The 18,073-nt window shown below is 36.3% G+C and overlaps 1 protein-coding gene across 1 annotated transcript in view; it reads left to right on the top strand.

Moving 5' to 3' along the window:
* NAV3 (neuron navigator 3) overlaps positions 1–18,073 on the top strand; it is a 364,273-nt gene that overhangs the window by 282,633 nt on the left and 63,567 nt on the right. Inside the window, exons 20-22 of the mRNA XM_037042823.1 lie at positions 1,025–1,077; positions 9,407–9,430; positions 11,887–11,964. Coding sequence (XP_036898718.1) covers positions 1,025–1,077; positions 9,407–9,430; positions 11,887–11,964 — 155 coding nt within the window. The remainder of the gene's footprint in view (positions 1–1,024; positions 1,078–9,406; positions 9,431–11,886; positions 11,965–18,073) is intronic.

Raw genomic sequence — 18,073 nt, 5'->3', positions numbered from 1 at the left:
TGTGCTTTTTTAAGAAAAAATGACTAACAATTTTGCATACCTCACTGAGTGGTAGTACTTGCGATTTTCCCCGTCTTCTCCAGACTGGGTTGTAAGCACCCACCATGGCTGCCACCCACTGTGGTGGTACCCAAGACATCGCTTTTGACGGTACTTCTATTACTCTATTGTAGTTATCTCTTCAGTTGTGTGTCTACTTCTTTTTGAGCTCCTAAGATAATGTCCTTCATTTCTGTAGTTCCTGAATCCAGCAAGGGTCTGTCGCATTTTGTGTACCCAGCCAATGTTTATCCATGGATGAATAAGCCAAAATAACTTTACATTATCCTGTAATGAAAAGATGAAGGATTTTTTATGAATATAATTAAGCACATTTTACCCACATTGTGGGCTTAATACATTGGGCATGCACATATATAAAGCAATCTGTTTATTGTTTGTGATTATATTGTGATATACCTAGCTAAAAGACAGGATGTGATCTCCATTCTCAATTTCAGTGAGACACCACCTTGAAATAAGGAGTATTTTTCTATTATGAAAATTATAAAAGAAACAATAGTTCTCATTTTAAAAAAGGCACAGTCACAGATAATGTTGAACTAGCAAGTTGGATAAAATGCTTTCTTCCCTAAAAGTACATGGAGAAAAATATTAATAGTAGATCTTTGTTGTATAAAAATAAAATCAAATGAATGAAATACATAAAGCTCTTTAAAGTTTAAAAGTTTCTGGCAACTGTACTTAAGTTTTCATGATTTTCTGATTATTAATTATGTGAGAATTTACCCTAGCTTTCAGTATGTGCAAAGCATCCTCTCTGTAATGTGATGAATAAGGTACTTTAGGGGGGTTCGGTATGCAGTCTTCCCATAGCTCAACATTTTTATGTCCAAAAAAGTGACAGCAGATTCTACATCAGGCAGTTACTATTTTATTTCCCTATTTACCACTCTTTAATGAAGACCTGGTGTTCCTGAGAGACTTCTTCATTTGACCTCTTCTCCTTTTTTGCTTTCTCCAGTTCACGGCTCTTCGTTATCACTGGTCTCCAGCACTTCATCTCTTTACTCGACAGTAAGTATTGGCTGTTAAGAAAAGGCCTTTGCCAAACCCACAATTAATGAAATAGACTGACATTTACACAGGAGATGCACAGTGAAATGAGAACTCTAAGTGAAAAATTCTAAGCTACTGCATAACCAGTGAGCTGGCAGGTGTTACAATAGCTCTGCTCTTGTCCAGTCACATGCGCATCCCCTTGACTTGTGTGTACTCATTGTCATCAGTTTATGGAAGGAGCACCAAACTTCACGGAACCTGTTGGTGTGGAACTCAGAATCCATGAGAGCGTGCACTGTCCTGCTTCGTAATTTGATAATATCGAATAGTTTTTCTTGTTGGTTCCTTGTGCCTTGACCGATTATTGTTCCATGGTGCTTTTTTCATTTTATTTTTAAGTCTATTTTGGAGAAGATTATGCCAAAATATAATGACCTCAGCAGCTTAGAGATTTTTAGATAATCAAATAGAACATGATCTTTAAAACCCTATTTCTTAAGAGAGAAATGCCAGTGTGCTAACTTATTTTCCCAATATGTTACATTATATTTCATTTTTGCCAAAGTGAGTGTTCTAGTTAATATAATATATAATATATTATATAATATAACTCTTTTTAAAAAATAGTCTTTAGGAATTTGTGTTTTTCAAGAGGCAGTTTTCATGCTTAGGTAAGAGTGAGGTGTATTTGGTTTATCAACTCTCACTGAGACTTGAATATTATGAATAATCCTTAGCCTTTCATGGAAATGTGAACACTTCGAAAAAAAATGTTCACAGCCTTGGCTGTTAACTGAGCAATTTGGTTCAAATGTTATGTCCTTCTTTTTATAAGTTCATCTTAATGTGCATTGCTTTGTGTAGTTAGTCAAAATTAGGCTATCATTGGCAAAGACAACATTTTTCTTATCATTTCTCCTTTTACTGATTAAAATTGCCAGTAGGTTCTATAATGGAAGAAACCAGTGTTAGTGTTTAGATAAATCTACTGTGTTAAACAAATGGATAAAGAAGTGAAAGATATGAAAATGTACTAGAAAAATGCATAAGAGAAATATGTTAAGAGTTAGTGTCCCTCCCAGTAGGTCAGCACCACTGCCTGCCAGGAAGATGTGTTCTGGCCGAAACCATTGCAACTGAAGTCTCTGTGTAATGTTGAAAGATGCAACATCATTAGAATCATATTTTAAATATGTACAAAAGCAATATTTGGATAAAACAGCCTTTATGAAGCCTAAGAAAAACCCAAGAATAAGAAGAGCACAGGTTGATAAAAAACAGATGGCTAATTAGTATATACCAGGGTCCAATAGATCTTTCTGCGATAATGAAACTGCTCTATAACTGCTGTCTAATACCATCATCACACGTGGTTATTGAGTATTTGGAGTGTGTCTGGTATGACAGAGAAACTGGATTTTTTGTTTTAATTAATTTAAAACTAAATAAGCACATGTGCCAAGTAGCTACTCTATTGGACATTGCAGGTTTATTGAGAACAGGAGGTATATTTTTAAATGCCAGCTATATGATGTATAGAGGTAGAGATAGATATGGTGAATACAGGGTGGGGCAAAGGGGGGTTTATAGTTGTTTGTATGGAAAATAATACAATAATTAATGAGGAATAAGACAAGAATAAACTCCATGTTTCATGTACTTGCAAGTGCAAACCTACTTTTGCCTTACTCTGTATATATGTCAAAATAATAAGGACAATTAAGAAACATAAATGAGAAGTGCCATTTTAAGAGTGTAATATAAAAAGGGAAAAGAGATGAAAGTAAAATATATACATATTTATAGGCCAACATTTAGAGATGAATTAGGCCCTGGTATTAAGTGCGAAAAGGATGGCTTAGGTGATTGAGCCACATGAGAAGATGATACTATTAGGAAATTCGTAAATTTAAATAGTTGTATTAGAAATGATGTAAATTATATAGTTGAATTAACAAGTAACCTATAATAAAACAATTCAAAACTGCATATTTGGAAGATTGATAGAGAGAAAAATTAAAGATGATGAAGTCTCTGTCTCTGGCTACCTTTACCATGCACTGAGATTGGATTGGCAGTGATAAAATATCTGTGAGTCCTTCCAAATATGAAATTGAAGGCGATTTATCACTGTTTTTTTATGCCTTCTTAAGGACTCTGGATAAAGATTCTGTTGATTTCCATTCTTGTCCGACTATATCAGTAATTGTTGTGTGGCATCAGTCAAGTTGCTCCATTTCTTTGAACTATACCTATAAAGTAAAATTGGAAAACAACAGATTTATCCGCAGGTTTTCTGAAGTAACTAGAGATCAGGGATATTACATAACATAAATTACAAAAATTATTAATTGCATGGCTCTAGGAAGCACCGTCCACATCCCAGTCTGTGCAACAGCATCTTTTTTTTTATTTATTTATTTATTTATTTGATGCATGCAGTGCATAACTAACACAACTCTGTGTGGTGTTCCTTCTTAAAATAATTCGTGTTTAGGGGGAAAATGTTAATGTTTTGGGGGAGGATGTTAGGCTAATGCTAGGTAAAATACTGCTCTTATTAAAACCATGGTTGTAGCCCTGGCTGGTGTAGCTCAATGGATTGAGTGAGGGCCTGTGAACCAAAGGATCGTGGTTCGATTCCCAGTCAGGGCACATGCCTGGGCTGCAGGCCAGTCCCCAGCAGGGGAAGCATGAGAGGCAACCATACATTGATATTTCTCCCCCTCTCTCCTTCCCGTCCCCTCTAAAGATAAATAAAATCTTTAAAAAAAACCAAAAACCATGGTTATAAGCCATGTTTACTCTAACATGCAATAATGCAATTTGTGGAATTATATATTTTGCTTAAAAGTATTAAAGCAAACTAACAAATATGGTTTGTTGGAAAGAATAATTACCTGTAAAATCACCACTCTAACACACTCCATTGGAAGAATTTTTTCTTCACATGTACCTCCACCAATTATGATTTGGTAAAATTTTTCCAGTGTATTTGTTCTAAGGTGGTGTGACTCACCTTCTAAAACCCTGAGCAGAAAGAGTCAGGGAGGTTGCAAACTGGTTACAAACTGCAGGTCCAGTCTGACCTGCCAAGTTCTTACCTTCAGGAAACTTAGAGTTTCTGCGTTTGTTTTTTCAATCCAAACCAACACTGTGAAATCTGGGGCTTTAACCTAAAAATGAAACATTTTAAATTTCTTTTTCAAATAACTGGAGTATCTTAAGACACTGAGATGAAATCCTTCCAGGTTTACAGTTCCCTGGCATCACCCCCTTGAGGTATTAGCATGTGCTTTCAGGCAGGTCCCAGTCTCCACCATCTCTTTTTTCCTTCCTGAAAGGTAGGGTTTGTGTTGTTATTATTGTGCTGGGGATTTCTCACAGGGAAGAATACTGCCATTGTCCATGTGAAAAGTAAGAAAATCAAAGATTCTCTACAGAGCTATGCGATGTTGTGTTAAGGAATCAAGAACCCTTTTTACTCTTTGTATGCCAAAACCTGTAATGCATGTACATATTTCATTCTTGCAATAGTTGTCTTTGATTGGATACATATTAAAATTTTTATCTTACCTCATTTGTACTTGAAATCCAATTTATGTTGGTTTGATAAGAGCAAGGGCCCTGTTTAGTTCATTTTACATCCTTCTGGCATTTTTACTAAACACAGCTAATATAAGGTAATTTTTTTAATTTGTAAGTTTGAATGGACAAATGGCCAATTAATGGCTTCAGAATAAAGAAAATTGAATATATATTTTTCTGGGCAAGGTGTTTGGTAATGCTTCCTATCCTTCAGAATATTGGGCTTGGTTTAAAACCACCATTTAGGTGAGTTCTCAGGATGGTGGCCTAGGTAAATGCTGTAATCACCTCCACATAACCACACCAAAATTACAACTAAACTACTGAACAACCATTATTCAGAACCACCAAAAGTGGAGCTGAATGGAAATCCTATAACTATGGAATTAAAGAAGAAATCACATCTAGACTGATGGAGGGGCACAGACACAGAACAGGTTGGACCCACACCCAGATGTGATAGATAAAAATTAGGAGGGATTTCTCAGGAGCAAGGGGTCCCAGCCCCATACCAGGCCCTCCAGTCAGGGCTCCAGTGCCAGGAAGATAAGTCTCCATAACTTCTGGCTGTAAAAACTAGTGGAAATTGAGGTTGTGGAAGACAGAAACTGCTGGAGTCTTAGGCAGTTCTGCTTAAAGGGTCAGTGCATGGACTTACTCAGGCGCACTCCCTCTGAGCTCCAGCACGGGCAATGGACTGAAAGGTATCAGAGACATACAGGGAGGAATTGAAGTGTCCATCATCAGGGCAAGAGATGGGGGATAGCTTTCTCCCAGACAGAAGTACTGGCAGACATCATTATTCCTTTGATGAGCCCTCCCCCCAACAGAGCCAACAGGCAGGAGCCGTCTGAGTCTTCATCAACCTGCCTCACACTGTTTGCACTACTCTGGTGGTTCCCCGAGGCTCTGCCCCAACCAATTTTGGGCCCACGAAGCTGTTTCCAGTGGCTTCTTTATAGGAATGGCTTGTCGTATCTCCAATTTCAGACTTTCAAACTAAATGCTCTTGTATAAGCAGCATCTGGCCTCGTTAAGCCCCATACCTCTTACTAAGTGTCCCCAGACCCATCACTAGCAGCAGCCAGCCTTGGTTCATAGCTTGGCCATGCTTGAGCACCACCAAGCCCAGTACAATTAGCAGCCATCTGCAGATTGCTTTATAGCTTAGTCTGGGTGGCCCTGGACAGAACACAGGCAGTGGCTGACCTTGGCCTGTACCTCCTGGGAGGCCCCAGAGCCTGCGTATTCAGTGAACAGCTTCATACCACTTCAGAGCACCATCACCAAACCACCCCCACAAGTGATAGTCTCAAGGGGCAGCCTCAGCAGGCACCAGAGCCCTGGTGAGATGAGTACAGTTCTGTGTAGAATACCCTGCACAGCTGATCTTCCACAGAGGGCAAAGGTTAGTGATCAGTGGTCACAGCCACTCCTTGCAGCTGAATGGCCTGGGTAAATCTCTCCCATTGATCTGCCAACAGCAATCAAGGCTCAACTACAAGAGAAGGGTACACATAGCCCACACAGTGAGTGTACCTTGAGTACCCAGCTTGCGTAATAGGGGAGGCTGTATCACCTGACCCTACAGGACACCTATCACATTAGGCCACCCTACCAAGTCAGGGAGTCATAGCAGCTCTACCTAGTACATGGAAACAAACACAGGGAGGCTGCCAAAATGAGCATCCAAAGAAACATGGCCCAAATGAAGAACAGAACAAAACTCCAGAAAAAAAAAAACTAAACGAAAGAAAGATAAACAATCTACTAGATGCACAGTTCAAAACACTGGTATAAGGATGCACAATGAATTTAGTGAGAACTTCAATAGCATAACATTGGACATGGACCTATAAAAGAGAACCATTCAGAAATGAAAAATAAACTAATTAACATAAAGACAATTTACTGGAAATCAACAATGGAGTGGATGAAGCTGAAAATCAAACTAGCAATTTGTAATATAAAGAAGCAAAAAACAACCAATCAGAACAACAAGAAGAAAAAAAGAATCCAGAATAATTATGGTAGTATGTGGAGCCTCTGGGACAACTTCTGGTGTACCAACATTTGTATCACGAAAGTGCCAGAAGAAAAGAGAGAACAAGAAATTGAAAACCTATTTGACATAAAAATAATGACAGAAAACTCCCCTAACTAGATGAAGGAAATAGCCATACAAGCCTAGGAAGTACAAAGAGCCTGAAACAAGATGAACCCAAAGAGGCCCACACTGATACATAGTAATTAAAATGCTGAAGGTTAATGACTAAGAGAGAATCTTAAAGGCAGCAAGAGAAAAGCAGTTGGTTACCTACAGGGGAGCTCCCATGAGACTGTCAGCTGATTTTTCAAGAGAAATTTTGCAGGCTACAAAGGAATAGTAAGAGATATTCAGAGTCATGAAAAGTAGGGACCTACAGCCAAGATTGCTCTACCCAGCAAAGCTATCATTTAGAATTAAAGGGCAGATAAAAAGCTTCTCAGACAAGAAAAAAATAAGAGTTCATTATCACCAAGCCATTTTTACATGAAATGTTAAAGGGACTTATGTATGACAAAGATCAAAACTATGAACAATAAAATGGCAATAAATACATATCTATCAATAGCTGAATCTAAAAACCAAAATAAATGAACAAGCAAAACAGAAATAGAATCACAGATACAGAGAACATTTTGATGGTTGCCAGATGGGAGAAAGGTTGGGGAAATGGGCAAAAGAGTTCACCTTTTTTTTAAGGATTAAAAATTACAGATTGGTGGTTGCAGAATAGTTATGGGGATATAAAGTACAGCATATGGGGTATGATAACCAAAAAACCTACATATATGACGCATGGACATGAACAACGGTGTGGGTATTACCTGAGGGAGTGGGAAGTCTGGGTGGAGGGGATGAAGGGGGAAAAACTGAAACAACTGAAATAGCATAGGCAGTAAAATATAATTTAAGTGAACGAAAACTTGCCATTTAATATGACAAGTAATCACATATCATGCTTAACACACTGAAAAATATAATACTAATATTCTGGTTCATTTCTTCAACTTGGTGGTAATACCTACCCTCTGTTAACAACCAAGTGCAGGAAAGAAGCTAGATAATAAAGAAAAATATAATTCTAAAAAATCAGCAACAAGAAAAGTCATTATATACACTATGTAGAGAATTAATATGTAATAATTATAACTAGTATAAGTAGCTTTTCCAGGGTATTTTTAATTTAAAATGTGACTATTTATTGACCAAAATAAGTAGTTCACTAAAGATAGAATGCATTGCTTGTTTTAAATACACAAATTATTTGTTAAATGTCACTTTTCTATAATCATGGCAAGCCTAGAAGCAGGATTTGAGCAGAATAAACTGGCAAAAATTATGCAATATACTAGAAAACCAACTAGTCTTAGTTAAATGTGTTATATGTGTTATGGCAAACAACCTGAAGCTTTCTCTTGATTTTATGAAATTTTCACTTTGAAATTTCTTCCCTACTTATGATTCAAAAACCAAACTTTATATGAAACCTTGAAATTATTAAAATTAAAATGTTTTTACTTTAAAGTCAAGATGTAAAATATTCAAGCTTTATGTTAGCTCTTGTTTTTTAAACAATTTTCTTATAAAGGATATTAGGATTCTACTTCTTAACCACTCTTTTATTTAAACACTGCATTACCAACTGTGCATTATTTTTAAGAGTAGAGAAAATATAGGAAAGACAAAACTCAAGAAATGCTTACACAAATTATATTTCGATGTTTAAAAATACTTTATGTTTTCTCGAGGAAAAGGATATATATAAAAAGGTGGTTTAGGTATATCTGCATCAGTTAAACAGGCCATATGACCAAAAAGAGAGGAGCTTGTTTTTCAGCTTTGACTCTACTCAAAGCAATGAGCAGGCTTATATTGTTCACTATACCTTCTCCAGCTTTCTCCAGAATAAGAGAGCTTCCCAAATGTAATGGTGCACACAACTCATACCCTGGCATTTTGCAGCCCAGCATATGGAAGGAAAACAGAGCTAGTCGTCTTCTGCACCTGATGCCAAACAGCCTGCACTTTCCTACAGTAGTCCTCATTCATATAATCCCCGTAAACCAAAGGTGTTCTCAGCCACTTGGATCACCACCGTGACTCTAGACATGTTCGTGTGTTTCTGACTTGCAGCCAAGTACACTTAATTAATAATCACTAGAAAAACTAAAGGAAAAGAGAAACTAAAACCTGACTTCTATGGTTATCAGTAAAGGTCAATATTTTCCCTCAACCTTCTCAGGCATTCCGTGTGATCTGTAAATCACAGAATAAAATTCTGACCCCTAAAACTTGGGTGAAAATCCCTATAATTTCATGGAGTGTGTTTCCCACAATTGGAATTTTAAAAATCCAATATTTTTTTTCTGTACCTATCTTTTTAAGAGTATAATTTTAAAACTAATTTGGTTTTGGTCTGGACCTTACAGTGAATACTATCTTTCACTTCTACCATTTGCTTTTAAGGCATCCTATATATCCATGAATCAAATAACCCATATTTAAAAGTACTGCATGGTTTATATATCAAGAAATATTATTTGCAATTCTACAGGCTCCTGTTCCCGCTGTTAATTTAATATTATGCATTTTACTATATTCTTATGTTAGATCATAACATTTTAAATGCACAGTATAACTATTTTATTCATACATACGTGTCAAATGAATTGATATTATTTATAATTTTTTTAATTTTCTCTTTTACAGGCTGAAGAAAAGGCTCATTCAGAGGTAAAAACTCGTAGCATTTTTATATTTGACTACTATAGTGTACATTTATGATGAAATGAGTTCTTCTCCCACTAGAGGGCTCTGTGTTACAGTCGTATAATCCTCCAGCACTGTAGACACAAATATCCAAAATCGTTGATAAAAGGTCTTGGATACTTCCTCTTAAAAGAAAATGAAGGGCAATTTATAGAAGCAAACTCTCTTCTCACAATATAAATTATAGTCTTAGCTGATAAACTGTCTAATAGCAAAGCACTCATAAAGTCTTTGACAGAAGAATGAGTGTGTGGCCTTTCTATTTTACTAGAGTCTATTTCCCCAGCTCCTGTTGAAACTACCTGCATAGGATTAAGGAAACTATTGAATCTTGGGCACCAGACCTCTACAACACAAGCCACTCAGCATCCTAGCCCGTCTCTTTGGAGCCAGGACTTGCCTGCCTCTAATCACCACTTTATGTGATGTGGTGTATTGCTGTAATCACACACACACTTCAGAAACACACGCTTCCTTGCAATCACGTATAAATCAGAATTCAACCTGGAGAGAATATCCTTTTCCCCTTTGTATAAGAGTTGCCCTAGCCAAGGAGAGCAGAAGGACTTTAATTAGGCCTTTACTCAAGGTACAGTAATGACTATTTGATTGGTTTACACTGAGGCAATCAGACCACAGAGAAAAATGTCTTGGCAAGAGTCTCTACAAAGGAACTTTTTTCTTTGATGTCATATTTTATTAGCTTTTAATGTAAAATGTGTGATGTACTTCAAAATATTGCAAAAGTATTGATTATACCAATATGATCTATTGCTAGACCAAGAAGTGACTATGGTTTTTCAAAAACCTGTTTTGTTTTCACTGTATGGACGTAGCAGGGCTTCTAACATTGATCATAATATAGCTTCTGAAGTATAAAAATGCCACATCTACTTGTCTTACTCATAGTTATGAGCTCCCCACTCATCATTCATGCCCCATGATGGGTCATAGTTTTTCAAAAATAGTTTTCAGTTCTTTAAGTTTTTCTGTATTATGTTTTAAAGGAAGTAGGATCATGCAATACAGACTATTAATTTGAGAAAGCCTCTGAATTTGGTTTAAAAATGAAAAGGATTTTCTGGTTTCTGAGAATATTCGTGGTCAGCATCACAGGATTGTAACTCAAAAGCTAATTGGGGTTGAAATGTATCTCTTTTTTAAAAAACAGGAGTGAAAAGGAATTGCATTTGCTGAAATTGTAAAAATGTCCTCTATCTTTGCTTCCAGCTTCCAGCTCACTCCTCTTTTAGTCTTTCTGTATTGACCACTGTTTCTTCTCCAGAAAAATCTAATCTGAAGGAAAAATAAAAAAGAAAAAGATAAGTAATGAACTGGGGCAAGAATGCTCTTTCAAACTGAGATAATATTCCAAAAGTCCAAAAAAAAAAAAAAAGAAGACTTGTTTTTAAAGAAATGAGAATCATCAGAGTAGAATGTTTGGCATCTCAGTAACTAAAATTCTTTGAGACCAGAAATATACTTGTCCACTTATAAATGTTTTGCCTTGACTAATTGCTGTAGATTCCATAGCAACATGAAACATGCAGATTAAACTGTGAAAGTGCTTAAACTAAAATTTTAAGTATAGTGTCATATACTTGTATTTTTCTGATTCAGTTTTATTCAAGTTAGAACTTAACTAAAAAGGAAAACATTTTAGCATATTTATTGTGTTGTTTTATCTTGTTATTTGCACAGTGTTCCTGATTTGCCCCCTTATTTTTGAACTATGGACAATCTATAGAGTATTTCTGGCCCGAGCTAATAGTATAAAGGGCATTATAATCAATATAATCATGGAATAAAGGGCATTATAATCAATATTTGGGAAGGCTTCTCGGAGTGTTAGTCATTAAAATTCCAGCCAATAGCATTATTTGCAAATGTGGAATCATTCATGTTGAGTCAGTGGCAGCCCTCAGTGCCTGCAGGGTATTCCACAGCTCTGAGAAGCCTCTGGCTTACAGAAAATCAACAGGCAAAAACACTGTTAGAACAGTAACACTAGTACTTTTCACTCCAAAGGCCCAGAGAAAATATGTATCTGCATATTTAATTTTTAAAAAGAAAAGATTTTACTACCTGAGTTTCATTACTGAAAATTTCTGTAAGAAATAGATAAAAAGTAAACCAATTATTGAGATAGTCAGGGATGGCAAATGGAACAAGTAAGCACGCCTTTGCAGGCAGATAGGAGTCCCCGCTTGGAGCACAGGCACGTAGCCCCTCTGCCTATCGGGGCATCTGATCATTACCATGCAGCCAGTATTCAGTTTCTTTAATTTTCAGAACTCAGTGCTGATACAGGGCAGGTAGAAGGAGCTGGCTATAATATTTGATTTGCTGTTTTGGATTGAATTTTAGTTTTAAGTCAAAGTGTACTAGCATGTTGAATTGATTTTTTTAATGACATTCAGCAAATTCATAAACTGCGGAGAGAGCTGGTTGCATCACAGGAGAAAGTGGCTACCCTCACATCTCAGCTTTCAGCAAACGTAAGTCACTGCTGGTTTGGTTGTTTTTTTTTGATACACTCAAACAGATTTTTATATAGTTAATGGGATAATTTCAGTAACAGACTTACAAAATGTAAATGTCCAAAATTATACAGACTTAAGTCACTGCATAATGGGACTCGTGTAACAGTAAAGTAACAGTAAACTTTCCTACACCCTGGATAATAAAAGGTAAAACAAAATTGATGAGGAATCATATTGTGGTTAAAATTGCTTTTTGTATCTTGTGAAAGATTGAAAATATTAGCAACAGCTGTAGGGGTTATTTCTTTTCCTACTTATTTTTATCACTCCCCATAGATAAGACTTTCTCAAGCTACAATGCCACTAGGGATTGATAGTGATTAGCTTTGGGAAATAAAAAAATTCATGTGCCCTGCCTCCTTAGTGCAATTTATTAGACAATTAATTAAGCATCCAATTAATACTAAAAAATGAACTTAGCTCTAAATTTAGGTGTCTTAGCTATACTTGAAATGAAATCTATTTCTCTCAGACACCTTGGCAGCCTTTTCATTGTTTAAGCAGCTGGGAACAACAACAGTGATGGCCAGGAGGACCCTCAGTTACATCGGCATTCGCTGAAGTTCTTTCCACGTGCCAGGGAGTGCATAGTGTAGCATAATAAGGAACACGTGGCACTGTGCCTCGTCCTCAGGAACAACAGTGTCAGAAACAGCAGTGAGGCATAAGCAAGCCCCTGCTGTTTTGCCATATGTCCTGCCCCCTTCGCTCATCATGAATCTGCTTGGTTCCACTGTGTGGCTTTGGGCCTGTTGCCTGCCTCACCTGTCTGTGCTCTCCCACACAAAGCTTGACGTGGCAATACTGGGCAGGTGTAGGCCCCCTGGGGGGCCTAGTGAATATGACAATACCCATGTCATATTCATATGACATGAATAAGTGAGATTTTAAGATGAAAAAAATTGTGGCGTAATAAAACTTTCGCAGTGCATAAGTAAGTCATTCCATTCACAATGTATTCATTTTAGCATTCTATTTGAAATGATTTTATCTTTTTGACTTTGGGAGAATCTAATTAATTTTGGATTGACTATATTTATTTATTTTTTTATAGATATTGTTAGGGGATTCTTAAAAATAATAGGCCTTGGGGAACTCTTTAGGCAACATTGGAAGAGAACAGTATTATATAACCTGTATTTTTTGTGTAAGTGTAACTCTTAAATAGTTCAAAAGCAATTATAAATCTTCTATGATAGGCTAGCTGTATAGTAGTCCAAAACACTCTCATCAAGGTTCCTGAAGTTGTACCTAAAAGACATACTGCACCTCAAATGCCAAAACACTCTGAGTCGTGTTTACCGACCACCAGGAAGGCTCCACAATAGACTCCGTGCATTGGGTAGCCAAGATTCTTACAGATGTCTTGAATGATTGCTCAGGGTCTCACTTTACTTGGTAAATGTCTCTTACATAGACATATATTCAGATATTGTAATAATAAGTGGCTGCCACACATAATGGAATTTGGGGTCTTACACAGTAATTTTTAAGCTCTTTCCATTTTTAAAGTAATACATGCTTATTATATTAAAAAGAAAAACTGAAACTAAAAAGTGTTTAATAAAAAAGGCATTATTTGGTTTTCCTCTGAGACTTCATTGCTGTTCCTGGGTATTGGTTTCTTGTGTTTCCTTTTGACATTTTCACTTCATATACTCATGTGTGTATGCACACACACACGTAATACACACTTGCAAAGGCTGAAAATGACAAAAGATGAAAATGAAAATCTTCAGGTAATGAATATACATGTGCATTATCTTCTCTTATACAACAAAGTTTACTAACATTCATATGTAAAACTAATATTTTCATATGTAAAACTAATATTTCAGTAGCTGAGAACTTGTATGAATGAATGCATACGTAAATGTTTATAAAATAATTTTAATGTCAATCCTCTTTTGAACACTTTAATAGTATGAGTACAATTACAAAAATGGATTCTTCTGTGGTTATGTCCATTTGTATTTTTAAGGCTATAATGTCCTTTACACATTCAGAAGTATGAATTAGTCACAAGTCACCTATTAACTACAGATCTTGTTGAACTTTAACATTTGGTTTCTAATGTCATTTTAGATTCCATAGACCATAATGAGTCAAAAAGTGCTTAGTTAATACTTGATTTGTTCTGAATTCTAAAAACTACTACATTTAAATTTCATTCAGAGTGTGTTTTATTTCACTGCCCCTCACTTAATATCTGTTGATGTAAATATGTACATATATTTTAACATACATGCCCAGAAATTAAAGGAATCATAAAATAGAATAAAATTATTTCTGTATAGAATTTCTTCAAAAATAAGTCAAAAAAGCTTTTTAAATCTTGTGTAATTCCTATTTGGAGGTAAAAATAAGCCTTTTATTTATTAATTTATTCAGACTACAAGTAAACTTTTTACCTTTTGTTTATGTATGATCAGTACAATGAATAATTACTCCTTTGGTTGTATAGAAAATAGTAACTGTTATTATTTATTTAGTTGTCATTTGAAGTATATAGCTATTCATTTTTACTCAATATATGAGAACAATTCTATCAGGACTTCCATGATTTTCCTTAATTTGGGGCATGTCTTCTAATTGATGTGTTAGGTCACATGTTTGGACCTGGCTTGGTTATATTTATATGGACTCCACACACAATAGGCTGTGTTTTAACATTTAAACTTGAAATTTACATGCTTCTCTACTAAAATGTTTTTTTGCCCCTTTGTTAAAAGGGGCAGTGTTAAGGCAGAAAAGTATCCAATGAGCTCACTTCTCCTTTGACTGGCAGAGTCTAACATTCAGTAGAATGAGCACTCAGCCCTCCCGCCCACTTGAGAAGTTCTCTGAACAGAGCTGCAGAAAGCCCTGGGGAGGCTCTTTGTAAAGCGGTTTCTACTAGGATGTCTTTAGAAAGGAAAGCGGGTATGTTGGCAAGCACTATTGCCTGGCCATCCCTGAATCAATACCCCACCAAAGAACAGGAAGAAAACAGGAGCCCCAGAAGCAAAGGCACCTGCGAATTTGAGGTCACATCATGCAGTCAGCCAGGTGTCCTCTCGCCTCTCGTCCACCCCTTCATGCAGCCAAGTCAGGTGGGCTGCATTTGTTTGGATTGTAATATGTTTTCCTTGTACACCTCAGCCCTCAGATAATTTGGAAATAAGCACCAAGGCTGGTTAATACTACCACTTTTCAAAGAAATCACTGAATGTACTTATTTTTTGCCTTTCAGCATATAAATCTTTTAAACAAAAATCTCTTAGGCATTATTTTCTTTTTGGATTACATCCTATTTTATTTGCTCTGTTTAATATGTAGATACACTGACACGTATGCCTGCTTTCCTATGTCCCCTTTGAGAGAAAACTAGTCTGCACATGTTGACCATGGCAGGGCCAATTGTATGCAGGAAAAAACGTGAAGCCTTCTTTGTGATAGTTTCAGAGTCATTTTCCGTCCATCCAACTATTGATTTTCAAAAGTAAAGTCATATCTGTCTATCCATTCATCCTTATATTAATCTAAGTGTAGAGTACCTTTTTTATTTGGGTGACATGCTGTCACTGAATTCTAAATAAACAAATGCAGACAGGTGTTTGTCATAATGCTATTTCATGTCATTCTTCAGTAGCAGATGATTCTCTTTACACGTCTACTCAGATTATGTTGGGTGATTTCAAAACTAAAGATAGTATGTATTACTACCTTCCCTAAACTACTATTCAGTCTTGTCTAATTTATTTACCTTGTCATACTCCACCAAACACAAGTTGGGACTATTCATCATCGTATTGATACAATTTTGCTCTGGCTTGAAAATTATGCAAATGTTAAAAGAAAAGCCTGAATCAAGTAAACTATATTAATAGCCCTCCTAAAAATACACAACTTTTTTAAAAGTCATAATTTTATAAAGTTTTTTCAGACAAGATATATTGTCCAATAGTTTAATCAGTTTTATTTTCCATTTTCTCTCCATGAAAGTGAAGAAAAAAGAACATCCCTGGTAGATATTGTTTCCCTAATTTGCTCCTTATACTCCCAGTCTCTTAATCCAATTGGTGGGAAATACAACCTTTCATTATCGTCAGACTAACAAAGTTGATCTGATAAACTAAGCCAAAACAATATAAATGTAAAGCAATATTTTACTAATGTACTTTTAACATATTTTTTCATTGAGAACAGTGTGACTCAAATTAAAATGTTCTTTTGTAACTAGTTTTCTTGTGAGTAATTAATGAAGAGCAATTTTCCCCAAACTGAAAACTGACATTCCAATGGTGAATATTTTGTACTTACTCACGGCTACAAAATTTAAGCAGTGCATTTGTGCAGCATATTCTTCACAGTCGCACTTTCTTCGTCATATTTTTAACTCCTGTTGAGCTGGTAAAATGTGAACAAAGGTAAAGGGGTTTTCCTTGCATTTATATGTACAAAGACTCAGAGTCCAGCAATTAAAACTCACAATTCTTTAGAAGAATTAAAACTTTCAATATTAAGTAGAACCTTGCATTTCTTGTAGTAAATGTTAACAAAGGTACTCTGCCAAATTTTTCAGGATTTTAAAATAAAACAAGCAATTTTAGTTTTATGGTGTAGTAAGTTATTGTAGGATCATAGCGTGATTATTTCTGATAGTCTAAACTGAAATCAGTACCAATTGTTATCATGGGCAAATAGAATTCGACAGAGCACTCTAACCCCTGCTACGCACCACACAAATGAGTCTGAGAAGCACAATGTTGAGGAAAAGAGAGCAGTCACATAAAAAGCCTGCCATTGGATTCCACTTGAACGTTTATGACAGATGTTACGGTAGTGGCTGTCTTTGGAGAGAGAAAGGGGGGCAGTATTGGGAGGGGGGCAAGGGAGGACTGCTAGGGTCTCCCCGTGTCCTGTTTCTTGACTGGGCTGGTAATGCATGAATGTTCACAATGTGATAAACCAGTGACCTCTACATATTTTGTTCACTTTTACACGTATTTTTATAATTAAAAATACACTGCATATAGCAGAAAGTGGAGCATGAACTTATGTTCATGGATACTAAGTCTGATTAATGATATTCCTTGTCCTTGAAAACATTTTAATCTGTAAGATAATATTTCTTGTTTTAAAAGTCTTGTCTCATTAAATCTGCTAACAAACCTCTAAGTATAATTTCTCATGATGTGTGTGTATGTAGCTGTGGGGGCGGGGGAGAGAAAGAGAGGAAGAAGAAGAAGAGAGAGAAGGGGTAGGGGGAAAGAGGGAGGAGGGAGTGGAAAAAGAATAAAGAGTTGTACTGCTAGACCGAAGACTAGTTGACTAATTCTCTACAAATTATCTTGCTCTATGTTACTGTGACAGGAAAAGAAAGGCAGTCCAGGATAAATTTAGAGCCGGGAACAAAGACACCTTTGTATCATGGTGCTAATGGAAGGCACTTGTGCATTCTCACTGTTACCAATAATGGAATAAACTTCTAGCTGTTACTAATACTGGAATAAACTTGTAGTGCCCTACTTTTTAGAACTCCAGTGATGCATTTGGTATTAGGTACCTCAGCCTTTTAGCTCTGCCAGAGTTACTAGGTGATGCATTTTGAGTCCTCCCAGTCCCTTCCCTCAAAAAATTAATCTTTGGCCAAGGACTGCCAAACTCTTCCCCACACAGTTTATTATAGATGTAGGTTGTATCCTTGTAAGGGTCCGATAACATTGCTCCGTGTGCAATGACATGTCCGGACTTCCGCCTCAGCCTCCGTGTAAGCTGGCGGCACCTCCTCGTGCTCCACGCTTGGCGGGTCAGGCTGCCCCACAATGGCACGTGAATAAAAACTGGCCCGTTTTACAGCTATAAGATTGTCAGATATTTCATCAAAAGACTTATGGTTATCAACCTCAATAGGTATATTTCTCCGAGATTTAAAATAAAACCACAAAGCCGTAAAAGCTTCATGTTACATAAAGGATGACTAAATATTTTTCCTAGTCGGCCTGCCAACACATTCTTAGTTGAAGGGAATAAGGTAGAAATAAAAGCCCTTTTATTGACAAGAGTTTGGAAAGTAAAGACC

This window comes from Sturnira hondurensis, unplaced genomic scaffold (assembly GCF_014824575.4).
Source record: "Sturnira hondurensis isolate 20B ecotype Veracruz unplaced genomic scaffold, ASM1482457v3 Scaffold0003801, whole genome shotgun sequence".
NCBI lineage: Eukaryota > Metazoa > Chordata > Mammalia > Chiroptera > Phyllostomidae > Sturnira > Sturnira hondurensis.
This window is presented reverse-complemented; position numbering and strand designations above follow the sequence as displayed.